The 27,359-nt window shown below is 47.7% G+C and overlaps 1 protein-coding gene across 1 annotated transcript; it reads left to right on the top strand.

The window, feature by feature from the left end:
• ERICH6B (glutamate rich 6B) lies at positions 1-26,547 on the top strand. Its single transcript, XM_075081879.1, is given in 14 exon segments — positions 1-361; positions 3,129-3,186; positions 5,561-5,699; positions 6,986-7,067; positions 9,292-9,423; positions 15,240-15,361; positions 17,558-17,659; positions 17,866-18,020; positions 19,540-19,604; positions 20,161-20,306; positions 22,502-22,590; positions 22,893-23,045; positions 24,966-25,194; positions 26,359-26,547. Coding segments are annotated over 14 exon segments (2,022 nt in total).
• Positions 26,548-27,359: the final 812 nt, after the last annotated feature.

Consider the following 27,359-nt stretch of genomic DNA (forward strand, 5'->3'; position numbering starts at 1 on the left):
ATGTCTAATGGACACAAGCTGTCAGGGTCTGGCAGTAACCGGTCCCAACCAAAAATATTTCCCCCTGGGACTTGTTCATCAGATTCCAGCTCTGCTCTCACAGTGGAAAATGTGAAAAGGCTGGAAAAAGTGTACATGACTTCTAAAGAAACCTTCAATAAGCAGAGAATACGAGATTACCTGAAGCAGACGAATCTTGCTTACTTCAACACAGAGACGACTAGGAAAACCAGCACAGAGCTTGTCTGGGATGCAGAGCCTAAAGGAGCCTCCTCATCCTCTCCTGCAAAGCAGAGTGAAAATAGCAAAGTTTGCTGGAAGATCTCTGAAGAAATTTCAAGGAAAGATAAGCTATTAACAGGTATTTTTCAGCAACCTGTTAGAGGGAAGGAGAGAGAATAAGGCCTTTTCTATGATTTTTCTTGATCTTAAGTTTCTGTTTGCATATGGTAAATATAAGTGCCACGCATGGGCACCTAAAATGGTGATGGATTTTGAGGAGCAACGTGTGCCTTCCCTTCCCTGCCTGCCAGTGAGGGCTGAGGTTACGTGGACTGCTGGTCTGGTTTGTACTGTGTTTTGGGCTAAGTTATTGAGCTGTGAGAGCACGGTAAGGAGCACCAGCACCCAGACCTGAATCACATCTATGGAATTTATCAGAGCTCATCACAAATGCAAGGTGCATTTGTGCTGCAAGGTGTCTAAGTGCCCTGGATGGAAAAAATGGGATTTTACCAGTAATTTAAACAGAAACAAAGTGAAGTCAGGACAGAGTGTAAACAGAAAACCCACACATCCATTTTAGGCAGCACTTCTGAATTTCTGAGGTATTCAGAGTCCAAACACTGTGATTAGTCTTGTCTGGAGCAGAGTTGCTCTGTTGCATGTAAATGCCAGCAAATTTATATTAGGCAATTATGTCTCTTGTTAGATATCTCAAGCTATATTTACTTTTAGATATATATATACACACACACACACATATATACGCACCTTGCTTTTAATAATATTTTACATCTCATTAAATAATCCAGCCCATGTTTGGAGGCAGATAGCAGTGACAAAAATGTAGTTAATCCACAGAAAGGAAAACCCTCTAAATTACAAGGGAAAAAATCCCTTTTCTAAGAATGGCAAGAACTTGTCCTATTTCGGTTCTGGCTGCCTGTGGTGACACAGCCCATCTCCTCTTCTCGCAAGCCAGGATGAGGCTTGTGGCTATATGCAGGACAGGGTCACAGCTGTCCCCTGCGAGTGGGTGAGAAAGGGACAAGTGGCCCCATCAAAAGCCACTGGAGGTGGATCACACCGCAGCCATGGGGAACAGCCACTGGTTCCCTACAAAGGGAGAGTATAGCTTTCTGCAACAGAGACTGGATCCCAATCTGGGGTCCAAGTGAGACAACTTGGCCTTATCCTAAGTATAAATCAGGTTTTTAGAGGAAAGATTGGACTTCTTCCATATTTCTTCTTTGAACACGCTACGAACATGCATTCCACCTGCTATAGGAGACCCCCTAGCACAGCCTGCCTTGTCAGAGCCAGAAAGGCACAGCTGGCATGAAAGAGCCAGGCTAATCCCTGAAGTAAAGTATTACCTATTTCCTAGAGAATTCATGCATTGGTCCTCCCTGGGAGGTTGGACAACAGAAGTGTTTTCTACTCACTTTTGCCTTTTTATCAATGCAAATTTGCCAGATCCCAAGAATAGGAAAATTGACTGTTTGCACACATAAGATTTATTTTTTAAAAGCTTTCCACGTGGAAATCAAGTATTCTTAGCAGGCATACATGTGAGCTGCCTTTTTGAGGAGAAATCTGCCCTGGCAAGAGGCTGAGGATCTGAAACAGCCACAAGTGACTGAAAGCAAATGCATGCAGAAACCTCAGTCATTGCTACCCCAGGCAATCGCTTCTTGGATTTCCACATCACAATTTAAAATTCAGATGAAATATGAGGTTTCTTTCAGCTGGTTTCAGTAGAGGGCTTTAGACACAAGTAGATTTACTAAGGAAAATCAAATATGGGAAAGCCTTATTAGGGACCTAGAGTGAACAGTTAATATGTCTTCAAGAATTTGTACAGTACAGTGTTTCATGGGGCTTCTTTGGCCTTTTTCAATCTCTTTTAATTGTTTTCTGTCTTTCATAAGAGTGGCTTATGTAATCTGAACAGTAACCTTAATTTCTATGCTTTTTCTGGCTCCCTGTCACAGCCATGGTCTCTTTTTTTCCATGTCTCTTACTCTTCTACATTTTGTTTTCCACCGTCTCCTCTGCCACCCTACTGCCCTCTCCAAATGCCTCCATGTCCGCGCCCTTTCCCCAGATCTGGGCAGGCCCTAAAGCTCTCCCTCATCTTCTCTGATTTTTTCGAAATAACGCCACTTGGGATGTTGGCACTGAGGTAGGTTGCATAAGCGGTGGTTTATCTGATAGAGCATTTGAGCTGAGATGTACAACTAACCCTGTAGGTGGGGGCTGCAACAGACCCCAGGTCTGCTGTGCTCTGCATGTAGAGGAAATGTGCAACCTGTGGCCACTGAATTAATGCAAACCTGGAGCTGGGGAAAGGTGTTGCTCTGACAGCAAATTCTCCCCAGGGCACGTCATCTGCCTGCACAAGGTGTTCAGGCCAAAATTCTTAGTTTCGTCCCCATTCTTGTAGCATCATGCCACAGAGGGGCAGCCCTGGTCCCCTTCGCCCCACTGCCCTTGTGCAGCCACACCGGCACAAGCAGGAAAGGTGAAACACACGTGGGAATACATCCTCCCAAAGAGCTGGTAAAATTAAGAGACCGAACTTGCTTACAGACAAAACCTGAGCGGAAGGAAAAAGTAAATTAGCTTGTAACTCTTGTCTCTTCCTCTGCAAAGCCTGCCCTCGGTCTCCAGCAACTTTTTTTACAGCTCATTTTTGGGATCTTTTTCTTCGCTCTCCCACAATTTATTATAGCATTAAAACCAATAGGGAAAAATGTTCCTCGTTAAGGTGGGAAGGTTTTATCTGAAATACAAAATAATGAAATGGCAAGAAATCTTAAGGCAACAAAAACCCCCACTGTTCTGCACAAAAAAAAAAAAAAGGTTCTTTTTTTTTTAAACAAAGCTTTTTCTCTCCCCTCCAGCACCACTGACAGATTCCCCATCAGCTCAGCCCACCGGCTCTAAGCCGAAGCAATCCAAGTAAGGAGTCTAATTGGTAACACTTTTCTATATAATTCAGTCGCGTTAGGCTGTATTTATTCCTTACATGGGTGAGCAGCAGGAACACCTAACAACTGGAGATTTACAGTATGCCTGAGACATCTACAGCCTGACAGCCGCTGCTGTCCCCCTGTTATTAATAAACTGGAAGTTATGTCTGTCCGAGTGGTTGTCTTTGGGCCCCTCAATATTTGCTATGTTAAAAGGGATGTTGCCAGCCTCTGCAGAGGTGGTTTGGGGTTTTTTTTCATTTTTTCTTTTGCTAGACAGGTAAATCCCATGCAGCATCTCTCGAAGTGGCTGCGATGTATGATTTTTATTTTGCAGGCTGCTCTTCCAGCTGGGGAGGAAAGGGAGGTCCGATTCCCCAGCCACGGTAAATCAGTATAATACCATCCTTTGTGCCACTGATGCTGCCGAAGCAACGTGGATTTACATTGGCCAGGAATGTAGCTCGCTCCTTTTGGCTGTCTGATACGAATGTTAGACATATCTAATCTTCCTTGCAGACAGAGAAGGGGAAAGAGTAGAAATTGAATAGAGATGCTTGTTCAAGAGACAAAGACCAAATGCTTCTGCGGTGTACTTTAAATGGCACTCAGTTCATTGATAACATTCCTTATATGAATATCACAAGGATGTTTTGTCTTTTTTTCCCCTAAAGACGTTACTGCGTGCGTTTGGCACCAAGGGAAAAGGATATAAGCAGCTGTTTAAGGGAAGGTTGTTGTATTGCTACAGGAACATGCAGCAAGGAGGTTTTTTTTTCATTCTAGGGTTATAAATTCATAACTTAGAACCTGAAAGAGCACAGGATCTATTTCCTCCCCAAATTATGAAAATGTTATGGTTTGAGGTAAAACCTCTGTTGCGGTATCAAGGGAAGTTGGTCTTACACTTTCCAGGCTAACAGAAAGACACAACACAAGTGCAAGAAAAACAAGATTCCAGCCCATCTGAGAGGTTTGTGCCTTCCTGCGAGGTGAGGAGCTGCTGCTGCGGGAGCTGGAGGGGATCCAGCAGCCCAGCTCCTCGCAGGGCTGGCCTGAGCTCTCTTTAAGGGACCAGCCATGATTTGGGGGTACATGCAGCCAGCTGCCCATGAATCACTGGGGCTGCACCCAGACCCCTCACAGGCAGGTGGGTTGCTCAGTCTAAGCATGTCTCGTCCTCAAGCAAATACTGGCTGGACCTGTGGAGAAGCCCGAGTTACCCACCAACACCCCAGTCCCAGAATGGGGGCTCCAGTGACTTTTGGGTTCTATACCTGTCCCAGTCAGCCTGCACATGGCCCTTTACTGGGCTCTGCTCCTCATGTGTGAGGCAGAGATGATGGTGTTTCGCTACATCAGCAGAGCTGGGAGAGCAAACACATGATGGAAGCACCAGGGCATCACTGCTCTCCCTATTCCTTGAAAGTTTTTATCCATGGACACATTAATTTGTGTGCGCTGCGCCCAGAATCCTTTACAATTCGTAGGTAACTAATAAAAAAGCAGTGATGTGTGAAGGCCTTGTTGAATTACTAATGCAGATAAAAATAAAAAAAACCATAGCCTTCCCTTAAATCAGATCAAGTCAGGCCCAACCACAGTTTGTTCAGCATCTTTTTTTTTAATGTTTTGGTTTTTCTTTTTCATTTGCCAAGGCTGCATGCATCTTTAAATCAGTATATCATAGGGGCAATCAAAAAATTCTCCCTGCATTACACAGATAGAAGCAGCTGGACACCTTGATAGATCCGTGTTGTAGGCTCAGAATTATTTCATACCCTGCTAGACAATTTCAAGTGAAAGGAGGGAGTGGGAGGGGGTATGGAAAGTCCCCAGTTGCTGCTGGACATGTTCTGGTAAAGTAGGGGTGCCCCAGCAGAGCCCCAGCCTGTGTGGGGTGCAGTGCAATGCCATATCATCCAGCTGAGCAGGAGTCACCTAATGCCATTTGCAGCACAGTGTAAGCTAAAATAAGCAGGAGGAGGATTTTAGGACCGATATAACCCTGTTTCATCCAGTGAACTAGAGGCAAGAAAAGCAGTAGGTTCACAGAAGGCTCTGTGCCCAGCTGCTACCAATACTCCTTGCCCCTTTTGGGCTGCTGGCAGTTACCCCTCTCTGTTCTGCTGCCCTTAGCTTTGTGAATGCCCCTCTCCCCTCTGCATGCTGCAGAGACCTAACTTTCACATATTCTGAGGCAGGACTCATTTAGGGTAACTGGTGTGCCCTGCCCAAAATAATTCCACCAAGAATCACTGGAAACTGCTGAGAAAGCTTGCCTGCTCCTAAACCCCACAGCCCTCTTCCCTGCTGCCGATGAACCACTTATGAGCATCCCACCTGGTGTCACCTCTTTGCAGACAGCATGTAGATGGCTATCCTGCCTCCTGCCGCTCCAGAAGGCACGACCTAGAGGATGAGATGACCCAGACGAAGTGGAGCTATTCAGACAAGTCCCTGACTGCCAGGAAGGAGGGTAAGTTCATTTAAAACAGCCCTGTCCAACATCCCAAGTACTCAAAATTGTAGGTTTCTTTTGAAAGGTGGGGTTTTGGCATCAGTTTACTGAAAAAAATACTCACAATGTAGGCTTTTTTCAGCAGAAATTTTGATTCAGTTGAAGCACTTTGACATGGATAAATGACTCTTGTTACCAATAACCTGAGTTCTGTTCCTCTCCTGTTAAGGTACCCTCCTTGTAAGCCAGGGCACCACTCAGCACCTGGTCTGATAGCCCAGCAGCCGACGAGCATCGCCAAGAATGCTCTGAGCCCATACAACCCCAGCCCACTCTGTCAAAGAGCAGGGATGAGCTGATTTTGCAGTGAGCTGTGCCTTGAAGTTGGACTTGCTCTCCATCATCACCCTAAGCTATGATGCTGGAGTTGAGGGGTGACACCTGCTGAGGTGGAAGGATGCCCAGAGGCGCTCAGTATCTCCAGCCCCTGCTGTGTTGTCTGAGTCGACAGATGGTCACAACCCAGAATGGAGGTATATTCTAGTTTTCAGATTCTTGATTTTAATAGGCCTCCTCAGGCTGATGGATTCCTCTCTTTTTTTTTTTTTGCCTGAAAAAGGGGAGTGAAGTGAAATTCACTTGAAGTTCACGAGCGTGTCAATGGTGCTGTCATTGGAGTCTATCAGCAATGTGCAAAAGCCATTCCTCCCCTCCCTGCCTCCTGCAGTCCTGAGGTTGTCCCTCCTTGTTGCCACCAGCAAGGTGGGCCTCTGCAACCATCCGAGGTCACTTTTCGAGGCCAGCATCTCCTTTTAGGCTAATGCAACTCCCCCATCTCCAGACATCCCACTTCAGAAGGATATTAGAGGGCCTTCTGAACTATCCACAGATGTGATTTCCACATTGATTTCCTGAGGCACCTAAATGTTTTAGGGGATCCTGGCCTAAGAGTTTCTGTGTGAGAGAAGCACAACGTTGTCACTAGGCAGTCTCAGCCCACGAGGGTTTATGAAATGCTTAGCAAGCAAAACAAAAAGCATTAACTTCTTGGCTACAGCTTGCTGCCAAAAGATAGGCAGGTCGTGCTTCAATGCGGATGTCTCAGGGAAAAAATGTGCAGTGCATTAGAGAGCTGTGACTCATAGAATAATTATCCTTGTTTCTCATAGTTTATTAATAATTTAAACCCAATCTTGGTGTTATTGATCTATCATTGAATTGGAGATTTATTTCAGATCTGTAGTCACTGAAGCAGTAAATTTAATCCCCCGCCACTCCCACCCTTACATCCACTAAACTCACTTTATAACTAAAACATGATGTTTAGGCTGTTTCAGTACTAGGGAGAGTGGAAGAAGAGCCAGAGGCTGTGGGTGGCAGGAGCAGCCTTAAGCCCACAGTAGACCAAGGTGAGTGGCATTAAAGTTCTAGCTTTAATACACCTTTTTTGACCAACCCATCCTCTGCACATGGTCTCAGGGATGCCAAAAAGACCAAGTGCTACTTGCTGGCATGTGCATCACAACCAGATCCTAAACCAGTTTTGCTTGGTTTCATCTGAGTTTGCTTACCCTTTCCCACAGTTAACCATCAGATTTGCATGCCTCCAGTTGTGGATCCCAGTCCTACTCTTTGTCCTCTGGAAATACAGATATGAACTCACTGAGATAAAAGCACCTGCAAGATATATGCAGTTGCAAGGCACACAAGATCTTGGGCCCGATCCTAATCTTACTTAAACTGGTAAAAACCTGAGGCAGCTGCCTGGGTGTCCCGGGAGTACCATGAGTGTAAAATCAATTTAAGTGCATGGAGGATCAAGCTTAGAAAACGATAAAGTGAAGACTCCTACAGCAGTGCTCACTTGGCTGTAACACGTGTCTGGTGCATTCACTAACATAAGCAGCAAGACCTGGCCTTTTAAAGGAAGCCAGGAATAGAAAACAGCATGCTTTATGGCTGTGAAGTGCCCAGAAGAGTGATTTTTGTAAGCAAATGAAATACATTTTTATTAGACCAATTGTAGTATACAGTTGGGGTGGAAAATGTGTTCTTGGCTGTACCAAGTCTTTCTCAGGTCTAAAAGAAAGCAGCAAATGTGCCCAAATGCTCGTCTGTTCTTTTCCATCTATATTAATGGATACAATTAAAGATATTACCATCCCCTGCCAGCCCATCCTTGTTGCTATCCTTAGACCCTGCAGATGGAACCACAGCAAGTGGGGGCTCCTGGCCACAGTTGGGTCTTCTGCAGCTATGGAAATGTGCAACAGGGCCAAGCTGTCACAGCCTTGCCTTAAAAAGCAAACAAGACTCTGTAACCAGGCAGAGAGGATGCACGTGTGGGGTAAACCACTGGCATGCACCCGTGAGTGTGGGCTCTTAACGCATCTGATGTTTCTTGCCCAAGACATCCCTAGAGGTGAACAGCAGGAAAACAAAACACAACAAACTCAGTGTAGTCTACAACTACATCTTCTGGAGATATCATTCTTAATTAAATAGTTGTGGAGCTGGGTTCTCCTTGATTTGGGTTTGGGGGATTTTTGGTGTTTGGGTTAGGTTAGCTAAACCTGGAATAAGACCAGGGAAATGCTGCTATTTCATTGTTCCTGCTGGACAAGGGATGGTGCCAGCAGTAACACCTCAGGGTATAGGTGCTGGGTATTGTGGGGCTGCTGGGAAGGGAGCAAAGCCAGGGAAATCCACAGCTGGAAACGACGCTGGATGGCTGGGTCCCTGGGATGCTGGGTCCCTTCTGTCCTGATGGGACCGTTGTCATCAGTGGGTCACAGCTCCTGCAAAACCCAGGCTTGCTGGCATTAAACTTTTCTCTTCTGTGAGGCCTGAGAGACTCATTTGGCAAGATTTCACCCAAATACATGAACTCCTAGAAACTGTGGCTTTCCTGCAGTTACAAAGGAGTAATCTCCCTTCCTCCCCCTCCTTGGTGAAATAGGTGGAGTGAGTGATCAGAGGCACAGGTACCCATCACCAGTGCAAGTGTGTTTTGAGTACCCACCTGCCATGGGAGCAGGTTCGGTGCCTCTCTGAATACATAACCCTTCCTCCCACAGTTTAGTCCTGCATCAGGCAATTAGGGGGTTACTTTCAGTACTAAGCAGCCAAGTAGAGAAACTGAGCATCACTTCACAGTGCAGTTCACCCAGAACATGTTATTTAATGTGTATAGGTCTCATTGCATCCTGGTGAGGTAAGGAAATGCCTTTTCCTGCTCTTTTAGGAGTGGGTAACTAGAGAGCTGTGTCTGCATCTCATCCCCCCTGAGCTAGGTGCCTAATCCTCTGAATTACTTGCTGGAGGTGCCTGTTCCTTGCTGTTGACAATATTAGGCTCCTAATTCAGGCACTTCACTTACAGGGGCAACAGTGGGTCTTGGTTCAGCTCGCGCAGGTCTCTTGACCCACAGGACACCCTCCTCAAAAGGGCCAGGTAAGGTATTTGCAGATGCAGGTCATGCTCACCTGGCCCAGTGCTCCCCTCCACTGGAGCTGGCTGCAAGGGGGGCACGTGGTCCCCACCCTGTCTGGCACCCCTCAGAGGCTGCGATAGTGCAGAAGCAGGTTCAGCGCGGTGTCCTCATGCTGGAGAAGATTCTGTTCTTCCCTCCAGCCATGGAGGTGCTCTCCAGGGACACCGAGGTGTACCCCAAGGCCGGAGAGAACAAGGGGCCAGCTGAAACCAAGGAAGAGGCAGTGGCCAAGGATGGAGAGGAAAGTCACCAAGCAGGGCCTTGTGAGCAAGGTACAGTGTGATATTTGGAGTAATCACAGTCACTGTGAAATAAACCTGAGCTTCCTGGGTGCTCATCTACCATCCTTCAAAAATCCCAGGCTAAACTAAAAAATACTTTGTTCATAAGAATGACCGAAGCATTTGAAGTCCTCCTTTTGCTGCTGTGGATCAGAGGTTAGCACTGTTTGGTGGCCATGGAGGACAAGCCATCCTGTCTAGTCATCCAGGGCCATAATAAAAATGAGGAGGGAAATGTGAATGGGAGCATTTTTGTCAGAATACTAGAGTTAGACTCTAGGAAAGGGCCAAGTGGATGTCTGGGAGGACCAGCCTTAAACTGAAGGGTCACAGCTCTCTTTCTCCTGTGGTCTTCCTCCTCAATTTCAGTGGGCTTCAGTTCTGCCACATCTCAGCTTGGTGGCACATGGGGTGTCAGAGAGCACAGGAGGCAAGAAAATCATGTGCTTTGGATAAAAAAACAGTTGGGAATGGGGATAAAAGAAGGAAAACTGAATCTGAGAAAGAGGGCAAGAAATATGAGATTAGAGAATGAAAAAATATCAATAGCTGTGGGGATATGAATGAAAAAGGGGGGACAGACCCCAGGGAAGAGAGGAAAACAAGAATAGAGACTAGGAGAGAGGCAAAACAGGAGAGACAGTGGAAAAAGAGCGCAACATTGAAGAGGGAAGTGGATATAAATTAGAAGCAAAACCTAGAGGAGAAGAAATTTAACAAAATTGCAAAATGAAAACTGCAAAGAGAAGAGTGGCTGATTCCAGAGAGCAGGGCTCAGCAAGCCAATGCTCCTAGCTGTCCACTGAAAGTTTGGTGACAAAACAGTGGAGAGAAGGTAATGCCTCTTTTCTTCCTTCATCTGGATATCTGCAGTCCTCAGAGGAATCAGGGTGTGAAAGAAAGACTTGGGACTGCAAAGCACCACCTTTCCGTTTGGGATAAAAAACACTCATTCTGGGGAGAAAGGGGGAAAGAGCAGAAAGAAAAGATTCTTGCTTTTCTTTTCGTTTTCTCCTTTTTTTTTCTTTTTCTTTTTTTAGTATTTTGTTTTCACAACAAGCTTTGATATACATTTCTTAGAGAGTGGCTGCCCAGAGCAGGGGACGTGCTCTGCAGTGAAGTCTACTCCAGCATTTTCCAGAACAGATACCAGGCAAGTGGAGGGGCACAACTGCAGGGTCACTGTCTGTGCTACCTCTTTGCCTTCCCCAGACCTCTGGGTCTCCCTTTACTGGGATGCAGCAGCTTGAAATCTGCAGGAGGAGAATTCCTGGAAACCCAGCTCTATGCCTTCCCCTGCCCTGCAGCTCCTCCCTCCATCCCTACTTTTGCTTGTCAGGCATTTATATAAATAGGATTAACATCTGCAGTTACACTTAGCTAGGTTGCAAATTACAGAGGCTATCAAGCCTTGTGCTTCAGGGCATACAATGATTACCATCAGAGGGGCAAAAATGAGTTTTTCCAATAACAGAATATTGCATGATTGACTGGGGACATTACAGGGCAGAGTGGATTAGCCTTTGCCATCAGTATCAGTTATATGTCATTACCGCATCAAAGCACCAGACGTGGGTGAGCCACTTCCATTCAGGCGGCATTGGAGGTGGCTGGGTCTGGAGGAGTAGGGTAGGTTGTTAAAAAAAGCACTGATTTCTGAAGCTGCTTATAAAATATGCCTCCAGCAAGCTAAGCCCCCTGCTTCTGCTTGCCTACGTCCTGCATGCCTTCAGCTGGTTGGAGGACCCTGCCCTCCTCTCCTTTGTCTCCTGGTGATTCCTGACTCTGGTGGGATAAAGAAGTATCAGAGGATTTGGGAGCCACTGTAACAAGAGGCTGGAAGGCACCTGACCAAAGGGCCTGCTGACCCCATCTTTACAGTTCTTCCAGGGGCTTGTGAGAGAGGCTGAGGTCCCCACTAGCTCTCTATCATGTATGAACAACTTTGCCCACACTCAACTTTCAGGCCATCTCATTTTCTTCAACTTGGCAGCAAATTATTATCTCATTTGAATGGAAGAGCTAGAATTGACAAAAAAATTCTAAAATAAGAAACATAATTAACAGCAAAACTTTTAATTCCCCTTTCTAAGCCATTTCTAAATGTGTTAGTGTTTATTTATTGAACCTGGCTTGACATTTAGACAGTTCCTTTTAATGCTAATAGGGTTGATTACCAGGTTGAATCCCACTGCTTTGAGGAAATGGCTGCTCAATATTCAGAGCTGCCAAGTTCCCCCTGCACAGAAATACCCACCTTTCTTCACAAGAAATATGTATTATTCAGTACAAGCATATTAAATTAAGCTGGGCGCAGGAGCCTGCACCAGCGATGCCAGAACAGCAGCCCATGCATGAGGTGTGTGGCCGCAGGGTGCCCGGGCTCTGTATTTCTGTGGCTAAAAACTCCCTCCAGCCCCAGTGGGACAGGGCCAGCCCACGTGCAGGGAACCGGGTTGGGTTTTGCCCTGGTTCAACAGCTTGGCTGTGGTGCCAGGGGTCACCCCGGGGGCGGCAGGACCCCCCAGCTTGGGTAGGGAGTCCCAAGGAGGAGGAGGAGGAGGAGTGGGACAGAAGAGGAAGCCACCCTGTTTCCCCAGGCTGCAGCCAAAAGCTGGGCTTTCCTGTTCTTGCCCACTTGCAGTTTACACTCTACTTCCAAGACTCTCATCTTTCTCCCTATCCTACAAAGCCAAATACAGCAGGGACTCCTTCTTAATGGAAATCTTGGGGCAAGAAATGTGGGTGAGGATTTTTTTCCCATAAAAGTCACTGTCAGGTTATTTGCTTCAGTGTGTGTAACAGAGCTTTTTGTGCTCCCTCTCCTGCAGATCAATCAACTGGACTGAGGTCTGAGTGTCCTCCCGTTTTAACATATATCATCATTACTCCTTCGGAGCTGCTGCAAAATAGCACAGGTGTCAATAAGAATAGAATTTGGCCTTACATTTACTTTAAGTTAGGCTTTATAGGTGAAAATGGTAGGTTTTCAGGAACCGACCACACCTCCACATTACTGAGCGTGCAATGTCAACATGAGGCTGCTTGGGCAGCACTGCAGCCTCCAGAAATAGGTCAGGCTCCTAAACGCTGAGTATGACAAGCAAGCCTGGCTTGACAAGCTTTGCCAATGGCTAGCCAAGCACAAGGAGATTACCCTGATCTGGGGAACAGAGATACTTGAGCTCAGGAATTTCCCCCCAGGGTGTGATTACCTTGTAATAGCCACTATCCCTCATTCTCATTTCTAGCTGGAAAGGAGGTGCAAAGCAAGGCTCCTAGTTTGTATCCACCAGCTGGTAAAAAGCCAAGGCACGGCTTTTAAGGCAATCTTGGGAAAGTGCACAGGGACGCAAATGTCCCTGGCTTAAGGTGGTGAGTTTTCAGTCAGAAGATACACTTATATATCGTGTCATCAGAGCATCCAAGTGTTTGTTTTTAATTTACATGGGGAAAACCTGAATGAATCACTCAGATTTGGACTGACTGTTTGAGCCACTACTATACATTTTCTTTTTTTTTTTTTTTGCTCTCCCATCTTTCATAACCATGCATCATAAGCAGAACAGGAGCCGCTCTCCTTCAATGATGCATTGGAAAAATGGAAACCAAAATGCTCTAGGTCAGGCTGGGGGAAGGTGAGCTGACTGTCACAAAACATCCTTGTTCAGAGACACAGCCACCACCTGGTCACATTTCCACCACTTGGTGAGATGCACGTTAGAGGTCTGCATGTAGCATGAGGCACACCCCTTGGTTATCAGCTGTGTTTCAGAAGACTTGGCCTCCGGCTGAGGACCTGAAGAGAAGACTTGTTCATGCAGGAGAAGGTGGACTGAACAGGCTTCCTCAGATCCCAGACATGGCGATGGGAGGAGATGGTGTAGGCCCAGTTTCTGCAGCGTGTGCCTTTTGATATACATCAGTGTGCCCACAGAGGATGGTCAGCACTCAGGTGGCTTGGTGCTTTCTCTCGGTCACCAAGGTCTTCTTCATAGCTCCCACCGACAGCCACAGAGGTCGCTGCTTTGTCTTCCACAGTGGGGGTATCCCATGAGAAGGGGGTCATGCTCTGAAGTGGTTGGCCTACAGAGGCTTTTGCTTTGGGACCTGAAGGGAAAGGGCCCTGATTGCAAGTCTTGGTGGAAGGATTTCTGAGCTGAAAATTGCACCTAGAGCATTCAGGCTGGAAAGGCACCAAGCAGCTCCCGGTGATGCAGGGAGCTTCATCAGAAACACTGACAGGCAGCAGCACCAGACACCTTGGGCTACATTTAAACGGCTTTGCCTTAGCAGGAGACATGGCCTGGTGTGAAATGCAGGACATAAGGATGCCTGCAAAGGGTCAGCCCCAGAGTGTGCCTGGCCCAGCATCCTGCCCTGGATGAGAGCCAGCAGATGCTCAGGAAGCAATACAAAAATAGAGCAAACATTTGTATATACTTCCTAGAATACTCTCCATTCCCCTAGTGGTCTGTGACTCAGGAACCGCCTGAACTGTAGACACCACCTCTGCATTTAATAGCCCTTGGTGGATTCTTAGGTTACACCCTATTGAACTAATGCAAACTTTAAAGATCCACTGTACTCTATGGCAAGGAGTGCCACAGCTAAAAATCTCTTTTGTTTGTTTTGAATTTGTCGCTTAATAGTTTTATTTGATGATCACTCTCTTCCTTTGAGGAGCACTGAATAATGTGAACAGCTGTTCCCCAGTCACGCCACTCACTCTTCCCATCACAAAACTCGGTCATATTTCTTCTTTAGTCATTTTTTTCTTCCAAGATAAAAAGTCTTAATCTATTCAGTCATTCCCTGAATGAAGGCCCTTTTATGTCTTTGATCATCTTCAATTGCCTTCCTCTCTAACTTTTCTATTTCTTCTGTATCATATTTGAGATTGGTGAATCAGGACTGCACAATAGTATTCAAGAGATGGGAGCCCATGGATTTATACAGCGGCATAATGATTTCCTCTGTTTTGCACTCTCCTCCTTTCCTAATAATTCCTAGCTTTCTCTTTGCTTTTTTGATTGCGACTGAGTGTTGAATTGACATTTGCATAGAGCTATCTATTACAACCTGAAGATTTCACTCCAAAGTGGAAATAGCCAGCTCAGAGCCCATTATTTTGTATGTAAAGCTAGGACTGTCTTTTCCCATGCGCATCACTTTACATTTATCTACATCAAATTTCATCTGTGATTTTATTACCCTTTTATTCAGTGCCACGAGGGTCTTTCTGCAACTCTTCACAGTCAGCCCTTTGCCTCAGCCACCCTGAATATCATCAACAAACTTCTCCTCTCCCTGCTCACTGCTATTTTGAGATTATTTATGAATATTTCAAAAGCACGGGACAATGTTTAGGCTAATTTAGCAGATTTCCCTCTCAAATTTGAAGTGCCAGGTCCCAAGGAGAGGGAAGAAATGCAGTTTCCCAAGCTCTTGAGCTGCCACAGGAGATCAGTTGGTGTTTCTGGGGCTGGATGGCATTGTGCCTAACCAGCAGGTCTACCTCTGGTGAGGGTGATGCCACTTGCTAGGATATATGTGCCTGCCCCCTTCACCAGACTGTACAGGACCAGCGGGGGATGGATAGGGGTATGGTGGCCCTTTCTCCTTTCTCTTGCTGAAGCTGCGCCCTGGCACAAAGAGGTGTGCAGAAGTCCTGGGGGCCCTAGGAGAGGAGGCAGAGTGGACCAATGGATGGCAAAGCCTTCCTCTGAGAAAACCTCTGCACACAAAGTTTTGAGATATCACTTTGAATGAATTGGAGCTAACTGGCAACCATTCCTTGAAAACAGCCATGTGTGAGCCTGTTGAGAGTGCCCAAGGGAGTCCAAGGATGGAATCAGATGAGGAGCCGTTGTCTGTGAGAGGAGACTATGAGGATGACGGGACTGCAACTGATGTCTACCCAGGCAAGGTGAGACCCAGTCAGCCAGTTAGCGAGAGGAACTGGGAATTACCATGACAAGCACTCTTTCAGTGGTGGTTTTTTTTTCCTGGGGAGCAGCACCTTGCAGCAGTGCCTGGTGGGGGGTCAGTGCCAGGGGGCAACAACAAGGAGCACTTCTTTCTGCTGGGGACAGCCTTGCTTGGGGAAGAGGCCGGAGAGCTGCCGCTGTTATTTGTAGCAAAAGGAGTCAGGCTGAGCATCACTCCAACACTGGAGGCAAGGGTGAAATTAATTCAGAGGAGAAAGTGAACAGCTTTGGTGGAAAGTTCCCCATTCCTGTTGGTGCACCTTAGAGCCACGGGGCTGCACCAAGCATGTTTCCCTCTCCTCCCCAACCCAAGTAATTTGTTGTTGCAGCCCTTAGAGACAGGCAGTGCAGGATTTGTCCACTCTCTGGTGAGACACCTTCCAGAAAAGCCATGCAGCTTCCAGAAAAATGCTCTGCGGAGGTGGTTTGATGCTCCTGCAGCTGTGAAGGGAGGAAGGAAGATAGTGTCTCTTCTATGACAGTGAAGCAAAAATTGCTCCAAAGGGCAGAGGCTCTCCCCTTTAAGAGACTTAAGCTTGATCATCAGAAAACCAGGACCCATTTGATGACAAAAAAAAAAAGCAGGTGTCAGTGACTCAGGCACAAACTGCCTCTTAAGCTGTGGGAAGACCTGTGTCTCCTGGCAAAAAAAGTGTACATGTGCCTGAAAAAAACCCCACTGGTTTCACAGATCCACAAAGCAAAAGAGAAATTAATGAGAAAACCAGTTGCAGGCCTGTTGATAGTACAGCCATCAATCCCTTCCTCGTCTGAGAGGGAAAGGCACTCAGCCACCTTAAACACGAAGGCAGAAGTCTGTATTTCCAACCCAGTCTTTTGGCTGATGCTGCACCGCTGCCCGCTCCAGGGATTGAAGCTGGTGAGTGCTGGGGGCTCCTCTGGTGCAGCCGAGGGGTTCAGCTATGCCTTCAGCCCTTGCTTGTTCTTGGGTAAGGTTTGGGGCTGGAATGGCTGTGTGGTGTGCTCAGTGCCAGTGCAATGCTGGTGAACCACATCAGCTTGGCGTGCATGTCTGCACAGCCCTGGGGCAGCAATAGGGGATATGAAATCAGTTCCTTCAGTTGCTGTTACAAAATTCCCATTTCATTCTGGTCAGAGCTGGAAGGTCTTTACCTTCCTCTTTCAACAAGGTAGTTTTGGAAGGAATGAGCAACAGATAATAACTCTTCTCACAACCAGAAAGGTAGATGTGGATCGTAGACAGAGTGCAACTTTTGTATAAGCAGCAGTGGCTGGACCAGCACAAACCTGCCACGCATGCAAATAAAACCAGAGTATGCTGATAAATGTACGGGTGCCATTTGTGAATCCTGGTGGCACCAGGGTTTGTGCTGTTGGCCAGCCCACCCAGCCCCGGAACACAGCTGGCTGATGGAGGAGGAGGAAAACCCACCCAGAAAGAAACCTGGGGCAAGATGGGGTGGCTCCAGGTGACACAACTGCTGATGGTAGAAGGCATCAGGATGACTACTATAAATACTACAGAGACAAAAAAGCCCTTTAAAGCTAAACCAGACTTAAGCTGCTTTCGAGCAATTATCAGGATGTTTCCATCACAAATCCTTTGCAAACACAGATATTTTTTCCTTTCCAAAATGCAAATGCTCTGATTTTCCTTGAAGTTTCTCCATATCAATATTGCCTTAAAAACTGAGTGTATCTAGTTTTTTAATGTAGTTTCTCGGGGTTTTGTTTTTAAAGAAGAGACAGGAGCTTTCTTTGTTTTAAAAGTTTTAAAGTTTTAAGCTGTTTAAAAAGGCTTAAAGCCTTTTTTTCCCCTCTTTTTTTCACTTTTGTGGTGCTTCACAGGATGTTAAAAGAAGGCCAAATTAAAAAGTTGGTCAAATTTTCGTATGAAAAACAACTATAACTTTCCATTGAGCTCTTAGGAAGGAAGTGTAAACATGCCAGCTGCATTTATTTGGGAGCACAGATAATGAAATGTAACCTGCATTTCCTGACATTATATGTATATACATGTTAAAAAAGGAGTTCTGGTGTCACACTAAATGCAGTAGGTTTGGTTGCTTTTACCGAAACAGCTTAGACTTAAGCCCAATTTACTTTTTTGAAAAATTAATAAGGCTGATGCTGAATTTCCTTTGTCCTCTGAGGAGACCACCTGGACCGAAGAATCTTCAAAGTGCACCTTTTGCAGCGCTCCTGAAAAGCCAGTCCCAACAGTGGTGGATCTGAAGGAACAACCCCAGGAAAATGTGAGTCTACCCGTACCATGTGAGCATGCCCGTAATGTAAGATCCTTCCTGGCAAAACGGAGAGCGATACCCCCCGCCTCCTCGCAGTGGCAGAAAGGAAGGGGAGATGGATGTGGGTAGACGAGCTGGAGGGTGAGGAGGTCTGCAGTGCACCCAGGTGCCCCATGCCAGCCCCACTGCTCCTGACAGGCACTGCACCCCCACAGCTCTTTTGCTGCAGGAGATATAAGGAAGCGTTTGATGTTGTCATCCAAGAGCAGATGAGTGAAGATGAAGCGGAGATGAAGCTGGACATCACTCCCCATGCCGACCCTTCCCAAGCTGAGCTGAGGAGCAGAATCAAGGATAAACTGCTGCAGCAGTAAGGGACCAAGGGAGACTGGCCCAAGGCCCTGGTGGGAGGAGAGAAGCCCTGTCAAGAGCTCCCATCACTCTGGTCCCAGGAAGTTTCACTGGTGGGAAGCTGCCCATGGTGTAGTGTCACTGCTGCCCACATGCAGCAACAAGCATTGAGGCATCCTCATGTCAGGCCTATGATGTGGCAGTGGCAGGAAAGATCCATCTCCTGCCCTGGGCAGGATGTGCTGAGCAGGCAACAGGGCTGAATGGGGCCATTAATGTTGGACCAGGATGGTTCAGTGCTGCTGAGGCAATACTTGCCTGAGGGTCTTCACATAGCTCATCTTCACTGTAGGGCCCTTAGAAAAGCACTGGTGGGCTTGATGAAGAGCAGCTAGAGCTGAAGGCTCAGCAGTCACCAGCTGATCCACCTCTGCACTATTTGCATTGAAGGTTTACACTTGCAGATTAGGAAGCTCCCTAGAAAGAGGGACGGGGCCAGATGCTTTCCCAGACAGCAAAAGGTTTTCCCAAGCTTAACCCTGGGTAACTGTTCCCTCACAAGAGACCCTGAAAGCATCTGACCCCACTCTGGGACTCCCTCCCATTGCACAGGCCCTGCACACCTTTCCACCACAGCTGCTTCAATCCCTACACCCAGCAGCCTTGAGGGAAATAGATGTGACGTCCCAACCTCCTCCCAGGCTGCTAAGCAGCACACAAAGCGTCTAGCTCCTGTTTCACTCCCTGGGAGAGCATTGTTCCAAGAGCGTACCATGAGCAGCCGTGGCTGGGGCATGCTGGTTTTGCCAAGGTAGGCAGAGACCTGGCTGCATCACCTGAGGATTCCATCCTTCGTTGCTGTTTCCCCTTTTCTCCCACTGTTTTGGTCCTTTGGGAGTCTTACCTTTAAAAGTGCCATCACACCTTCATGGGAGCAACAGCCCACCCCAAAATCTCTCTGCTGCAGAGGGGCAGCACAAGGTCTGAGTGCCACTCAGGTCTCCAGGTAGGACGTGGTTTGAGCCTTTTGGGCAGGGTCTGTCTTCTGGTTCTGCAGTGGCCAGCAGCATATATGGCATGTGGCACTTGGTCCCAAACAACCACACAAGCTGAGTTTTGCCCTGGGAGACCAGAGTGACTGGCAGGGGTACGACATGCAGGTGGAGTGACACAGGGCTTCTAGCCACACATGTGGTGAGATGTGTGGGCAGAATGTCCTGAGGGTTGGGACTCACCTCACTTCTGCAAGCCCATACCCATGCCTTCCCCCATCACTGGCAGCTCCCCTTGACTGAAGGGTAGGAAAAAGGGTGCTTCTACTGCATGATTCATCACACCTGTAATGAGCTGGATCTCCTATTTCTCTTCTTTGGCTATAAAATCCATCCATGGTGACAATCTCATATGCAGACCTCTGCGTTGTTTGAGGTGAATCCTGACATAACATCCCATGATACTTTTTTTCCCCCTTAGATTATAAGGGTAGGGCCTTTAGCCAACAATTTCATCTTATTTTTAACTTCCTTTTTTGATCTTAGGTTGGATGAAGGAGGCTTTGAGAGCTACAGGGAAATATTTCGGCAGTATCTGAGATTTGTTCCTGGTAAGGACCTTTGCTAGTGAGCTGTCATTGCTAGGCTTGGCATGGAGCCAGAAGCACGTGGTAGCTTCAGTGCAGAAACTGCAGCTCTTTGTGTAGTAAAAGGTGCCATAATATTCATTACGAGTGGCCAGGGACCTTCACAGTTTCTCAAAACACAGGTCTCCACAATTCCCTGCCTACAAGGCCTGTCATCTCCAGGCTTGAGCTGGAGACGTCTGGCTGAGAGGAGTAGAAGATGGTACGGAAGAGACTTGCTAGTTCATGTCGAGTCCATCCTTTGCCATAAGTAATCCTCAGCTGTTCATGGTCTGGACAGTTTGTTGTTCTAAGCAAGGAGATCCCTTACATCTTCAGGAAAGCCATCCTGCAGCATCACAGAGCCTACCCCATCTTAGTTAGGTTAGATTTTTCCCTTTCTGCTTATTTATCCTCAAACAAAAACTCCTCAGTCCCTTCCTCCATCCCCCCTCCTTTCCAAATAATCCATGACACAAGCCTTAGAGAAACAAAGCTGCATCACCTTTTCCTCAACAACAACCTTCACAATTTTTTTCAGGGACTAGAATCACATTCAGCCTCTCAAAACAAAACAAATACACTGTCAGACCAAAGACTACCCCTTTCAAAAAGCAACAACTGACGTCAGCACCTCCAGAAGACCTGCTGGAGCTGGACAGGAGTTTTGTTGCGGCGCACTTAAAGGTGGGTATGGCCTGTTGGATCTCTTCTTGTTGCTTTTCAGGCAGGGACTGTAGAAAGCTGTATAGTGTTGCATTTGCTCATACCCCATGAAAGTCCAGTCAAACCCATTTAGATATCTGCTATGACACAGAGAAGACACTGATTCAGCAAAACATTAAAATGCTCATCAGTGGGTACGCTAAGTTGATGGGGCATACTAACCTGTGGCGGTTTGAAGATGAACTTAACCAGGCATTCATGGCTGAGGTGGAAAGCTGAGTCTGGCATCCCTGGGGTTTTACTGGGATGATAACTGTGTGTAAAGGGTTTTGCTTATGGAGCATACTATGCAGCCTGAAGGCTGAACACCACCAGTCAGTGAGCACCCATACTGAAGCCTCAGACCCTGCTCTACTCACTTCCATACTATTCAGCTCTCTTAACCTCCAAACCAGGCTGCCCTGTCCAAACTGCCTAGTGGGGACAGATCCAGGCTCCTCAGCTAGGTATCACTTGGGGAAACACTCCTGGTCCTGGGCCAAGCCTCAGTCCAACAATTTAGCAGCACAGGCAAAAGCTTTGCAGGGTCCAGGCAGCCTTGAATTCATTAGTAGGGGTGCCACTGCTGTGTCCAGCAAGGAATGGGGCGGGGGGCTCATATGGCAGCTCTCCCTGGAAAACCAGGCTGGATGCAACCAAAAGAATGACAATCATGGGTCAAGGAGCTGATTTTTGTGAGACGGGCAAAAGTACATTGCACAGTCTCTGTCCCCACCTAAGGAAAGGGATCCCTAAGATGTTCCAGCACAAGCTCATGTGGCTTATAAATCACAGAGGCCCAATCAAAAAAAGGTCATGGTGGGCTGCACAAAACCTGGCAGTGGCTCAGCAGTGCCTCGGCTGTGGGATGGGAGCTGCCCGAGGGTCCTGGCATCTCTCCGGGGCAAGTGGTTACCATGGCCCCCACCAGAAACAGCTACTAGTGTGTCCCCTCCACCCCCGTGGCCACGAGAAGCAGCTCCTTGGAGCTCATCATCCCAGCCCCAGTGACCCAGGGGGGCAAGCAGAGATTGGTGGCCTGCCCTATGAGCCAGGGGCTGGATGGGACCCACCACCAGCTCAGCCCCTTACAGCACAGCTCTTCCCTCCCTTCCTCTGCCTCTCCTCTCCCTTCCCAAACCAGAAAGCACTGCAGTTTCTGCAGGTGTGCGAGAAAATTACCTGTGATTTATCACACAATCAGTGATTTTGCTGGCTTTTTTATTTTCGACATAGAAGCACATTACACTGTTCTCCCCCTCTGAAATATAGGGGTAGCAAAACCTCCTGTCTGGGACCGTCTGTCTTTTTAGCCTCATAAAAAGCCTGAAAAATGAAAGCAGGAACAAAATTGTTAGTTTGTTGCTTTTTTGTTCCCCTCCATCCTTTATAACCAGGAAGTAATTCTTAGCTATTCCACAGAGCCAAAATGTGCATCTTCAGCTTATAAATTAGTGCCACAGTTATGGCTGGAGTCAGCCACTTCACGTGCCTGAAACGCCTCCGTCTGGGAGCTGATGCGGATGAGTCCCTCGAGTCCCAGTGACACACAAAACCTGAGCACGGCCCCTTTCTGCACATGAGAATTAGCTGCTGCTTTTAACGATGATGTTAAAATGGAACAGCAAGGTCTCCCCTCTTCCCCCCTCTCCAAGCTGCTCTTCCATTCTTCCCAGAGAAGCAGGCAGTAATGCTGCTTATTCCTATTAGAAAGCATTAAACCCAGCTCCCTTGTAATGCCGGCGGCTAAGCCCTTAGCAAAGAAATGTTTCTATTTCACTTGTCAGTACGTTGAAGGATAAACTACTTGTGGGTCTGATAGAAAAAGGGCTCTTGGCAAATTATATCGTCAGAGAGCAGCTAATAACATAAAATGAGAAGAGCTGAGCTTTGTACAGGGAGCATGAAAACACAGAAGTGAAGGATGAGTTTTCCTCAGCTATTTAAAAGCCTTTAATTAAAAAGTAAGCAAACACACAAAAAAACCAAAACCAAGGCCAGGTGGAAAGTGCAGAGTGTGATGGTCTGGCTTGCCAGAGCTCTGGGGTTGGCACCGGTGGAGGGAAAGGAAGGCCTGGGGCAGAGCGTCCCTGTCCCCTGTGTCCGGGCAGGCATCCCCGCGATGCCTCACCCCAGCCCGCCGCCTGCCTCTCACTTCCTTGGTTTTGCTCCTGCAGCACTGCTGTTCTCCTGAGCCTGTAAGACGGTGTTATCCTGACGGACAGACATTTTATCTGCTGTTCCCAGATGGAAGTGGTCAGGTTTAGTATCCAGCAGCAATGGCGCTTGAGGGTGGGGGGAGCTGCGGGAATGACCTGCCTCAAGGTGGGTCACCATGACTCTCCTCCCTTGGGGTAACCCACCTCAGCCTCTTGGGCCGGCTACGCAACCTATGCCGCTCTTGCAAGGAAGTGAGGTTTACAGAGCTGGTTGCCTTGGGGCTGGCTGGCTGAAGGGTGGGGGAGGCTTGAGCCACTTCCCCCCAGACACTGTCCCATGATGGTTTTCTTCCAAAGCATGCTTTCTGTGGGCTTTCTATGGGCTTGTCTTTTCTTAACTGTTTCTCAGCTACCCATCGGGCAGCATGGCCATTCTCATCATGTTCACCGCGGAAGCCCTGTTCACCTATTGCATCCTGGAGGACAGCAAGTACCCAGGGATCAGGGCTACCTTTGGGAGCCACGGCCGTGGGGTCTGCTTCCACCCTGACGGCCACATCTGGTAGGTGCAAGCCCAGAGGTAATGCTGGGTCCCAGCTCATCCCCAGCCTGCCCTGCTGGCACCCCTGGGCTTTAAGGCATGCTGAAAACACCTCCACTTTTTGTTCCAGTTATATTTTTTCCTGTGTGAAAGTACATGAAAACGAGGGAGGGCTGTGCTGCAGCCCTCCAGAGTAGTGGCTTCTCATGTCGTGCACCAAGGTGCCGGGTGCAGGCAGCATCTAAAATGCGAGGGCACTTGGGGATCGCCCCATCTCTGTTGCCAGTGACATCTGTCCAGAGATCCTGGCATGAGGGTTGATCTTGGCCAAGGTTGGACACATGGCCATGGAGGTGGCTTGACCCCTTTACAGCGTGGGTATGAGGGTGTGAGAGCCCCAGGTGGCCACACTGGAAAAAAAGTGGGCTTATTATCCACACCCAAGGGCAAACCTCAATACCTGGAGTCAGATAGCTTGAGGTCAACATGGCTTTTGGTTTGTTTCTTATATCCATTGAGTGTTGCTCACTGAAGAATGACTTAGATGACCAATTTCTTGCAGTCTAAGTTGTAATATGAGGTGACCAATGGCTTTAGTAAAAACTGCTGGCGTTTAGGCCATCAAATACTAATTTTTGACACCCCACCCCCAGTCTCCAACATTTCCCTTCAGAAAGCTAGGAACTGGGAGAATCAGTAAATCCCACCTCAATTTTACAAGTCCTCCCTGTGTTGAGAGTAACTAATGGACACCTTAAATGTCTAACTGGCTATTACAAATCATTTTAAATAGCTTTTGCAGTAACACTTCCATCAGACTCCTGCAGTCCTGCCGCTCGCCTGTAGACGTGCCGGTCCTTCATCCATCATGCAGCAGCCAGGTTTTTACAGCGTGGCACTGAGACTATCCCTAGCAGCGCTAAACCATTGCTGACCCCGCCGTGGGGCTCTCCTGGCCCTGCTGGACCACACGCTCCCCATGGGCATTAGCCGCACGCCAGCTTGCTGATGAGCTGAGACAGGCTGCTACAAGCCTCCCAGCCTCTCCCAGCAGCCATAAATTAAGGGCAATGCTAAGTGACCCCTCTGATATTCATGAAAAGAATATGATAGCTTTGATGAGAGGAAAATGGAAAGCCTGAGGGTCGGTCATCCATCCCACATATGGACTGGTTCAGGCTTGTCTGCAGCTGGCACTGTAGCACATCACAGCTGCAAACTGAGGGTTTTTTTTTTCCTGGAGGTTTTTTCTGCATTTTCTGAGCTGCAGCACAAGGTAACGCTGGGGGAGGCCGAGCCGCTTTCGCAGGCCGGTGAGACTACTTCTTCAAGCTTAGGCAGAAAAAACTCAACACATGCTGTGAATGATAAAAGCTCCCTACATGCCACAGCTGGGGGGATGCTCCAGCACCCGGAGCTGCCTACCCAGGCTGCCATGGGCTGGGGAGTATAGATTCGTATCTGTATGTCATAAATATGGGCTGCTTTCCAACACACACTGCATTTCTCTCTCTTTCATAGTTTGGCAAAGCCATTTCCCACACCCAGACACACGCACAACCACACACGCACACAACGAGGACCTATTTTTGGCATAAAGGTTACCAGAGCAAAAGAAATGACCACGTCCAGGGACTTTCAGAAGATATAGACATCTAATAGGAAGAAGGGGACTCGCACACACAAGACCCACACTCTGCCTGAAGATTTGCTCTGCCCTTGAGGGACTCATTGCTCCCTCAGGGACCACCCAATTTCTATAGCATGCTTGTACTGTAGGACAAAAACTGTTAGAAAACACCTGGTGTATCAGGTCCCAGCAGTGACCTTATTATTTGGACCACAATAATAATAAGTTTAATCAAACTGCAGACAAAAGATGGTATTTGGGTCTGGGGTATTGTTTGCTCTGGATTCTTCCAGCTTTGCATTTGTCCCCAGGGCCACCCTGGACCCTTACACCGGGATCTGCTTGGACCAGGCAGGGGCCAGCCAGAAGCGCTGGAAGTGGCATGACTTCAGCCACCACACTCACACCCCTCCCTTCCAGTCCATCACCATGAAACTGAACAGCCACATCACTATTAAAATCCTGGCTCAGGATCAAATCGATTTATCCTTCACCAGCCGCAGCGGTCACATCCGTTTCAACGTGGGGTCCCCGCTCAAGGTGAGTGCTTGCTGTGGTAGCTTTGCCCAGCCGGCTCCTGCCTACCAGCCACTTGGAAAGCAGCAGCAGGGAAAATGCCTGGTGAAGATAAGCTTGGTGCTGCTGCATGGGACTGGTCACAAATTTTCAGGTGGAAAAATCACCGTTTCATTCAAAAAGCAAATTTCCTGCCTATGTGAATCTTAATGAAATTCCCTTCCAGGAAAGCATTTAGATAAGATTGAAATGCTGTCGCTAAAGGGCAAGAACAGCACCCCTCACAAATTCACTCTGAAACACTATTTCTTTTCAAAACGTTTATATTAAATGTCAGTACAAACACAAAGCTCCTGATTTTATCTAAACAACGTTTCACTTAACATGAAACAAGCATGCGGGGGGGGGGGGGGGGGGGTGATGGAGAGCCAAAACCTTTTGGTACTTGTTGTCACTCAGGTTTCCCACCTCTGACCCTTCCCTGGAGGCAGAAATGCTGTTTTGGCCAGGGTTCAGCCGTGCGCAGTGCCAGTGTGATTCCCCCAGCCTACCGGTGTGCATCCCTGTCCTCCACTGGATGCAAACACAACTGGTCAGCTCCGAAATGCAGGTCACACGTCACCAGGAGCTCATGCTTGGTTGGGGGCTGAGTCTTCATGGCGAAGGGTTCAAGTTGTCTTCCCAGGTGCAGGCACAATCCAAATGTTTACAGCCCTCATAGCATTAGTCTATACATGGCCAGAGATGAATTGCTAAAGGAAGCACATCTGGGGTAGCTATTCAGAAAGCTGGCAATAACCCGAGGTCAGTATGTGGGACCATAAAGCACTGGCACCTGCTCTACCACCCCCAAAATTCAGACCTTCTCAGGACCCATTGCTACGTTAGATAAGGAAGTCACCTTCCTTGCTCCACTCCTCCTGGGCAGCCTGCTCCCACCAAAGGAGCCTAGAGCCGTGAGTTTAGCTCCCCATTCCCTTTGTACGTGTGCTGGAAGAGGATCACCTCCAAAGGGGAGCTGAAGGGTTAGTGTGCTCCATGGCTATGGAGGGAAAGGGCACGCTGGACACACTCCATGGGTAAGCGTGAAAGGGTGGGTTATCTCTTATAAGAGATATTCTTCTACTCAGCCTCCCTTCAGGGGGTTCAGCATTAACACTCTTCGCTTTGCACGGGCTCTCTTTGCAGCTGAAAGGCCCAGACAAAAGTCACCTACTTAAATGGCCAGAAAGCAAAGAGGAGCTCTTCCTTCAGTCTAAAAAGATTCAGCTCAGGAGCCTGCTGACCAAAATACAATGTTGCAAGACTTTTGGCAACCCCTCTCCCAGTGCTATCACTCCTTGTGTTTCATCACCTTCTACCTGCATGAAATACTGAAATGAAGATACTGTTACCCGCAGCAAGCAGTTACATCAGCATTTCAGATCAACTTCTTCATCAAGGTGATGTCACTTGAAAATAAAGCTCCTTTTTTCAAGCTCACCATGCCTATCTTCCTGTACATCAAGTCCTTGTAACACCAAGCTCATCTCATCTGAAAGCACTTGATGGATCGTTGTATGATCAGTGTGGTTACACAGCAAATGTGCAGCACTTTAAAGGACACAGCTTCCTTCCTACAGCTGATGAACTGGACATTGGGAACTTGTTGTACCAGGTGTGACAGACAAGCGCGCTTCAGCTCTCAGCCAGACACTTATGTTGGTGGAGAGGAGATGACAAACAGCAGCTTCGGTTCAGGGACCAGGGGTAATCCAAGAGAGGGAAGATGAGGGGCCCCTTGGCTGTCAGGGCTCCAGTCGGTGGTAGATTGTAAGTCCCATGGCTTAGTGGCATGGTTGGCCACCACTGAAAGGGGCCAACCAATTCTTCTTTTGTTCTATTCAGAGGTCTTTATATCAAAGATCTGATTTGCTCCAGGGTTCAATGAGGATAAAAACACATGAGGGTTGGAGAAAGCAGCATTTGTGGACACCGGGCTGGATCTACCTGCAGTCACTGCATGAGCTGCTTCAGCAGCACACGCTTTTTCCCCTTTTCCTACCCATCTCACTTTGTCAACACCAAACATGCAGTTTGAGGAAGGGACCATTGGTTTTACTTGGAAAACACACAGCACAGCGTAAGCCATGGTGTGGGCATCACTGCTGTACAAAAAGAAGCATGAATGCCCAGCCAGCTGCTTTGGC

The sequence above is a fragment of the Phalacrocorax aristotelis genome, chromosome 1, assembly GCF_949628215.1.
Source record: "Phalacrocorax aristotelis chromosome 1, bGulAri2.1, whole genome shotgun sequence".
Taxonomy (NCBI): domain Eukaryota; kingdom Metazoa; phylum Chordata; class Aves; order Suliformes; family Phalacrocoracidae; genus Phalacrocorax; species Phalacrocorax aristotelis.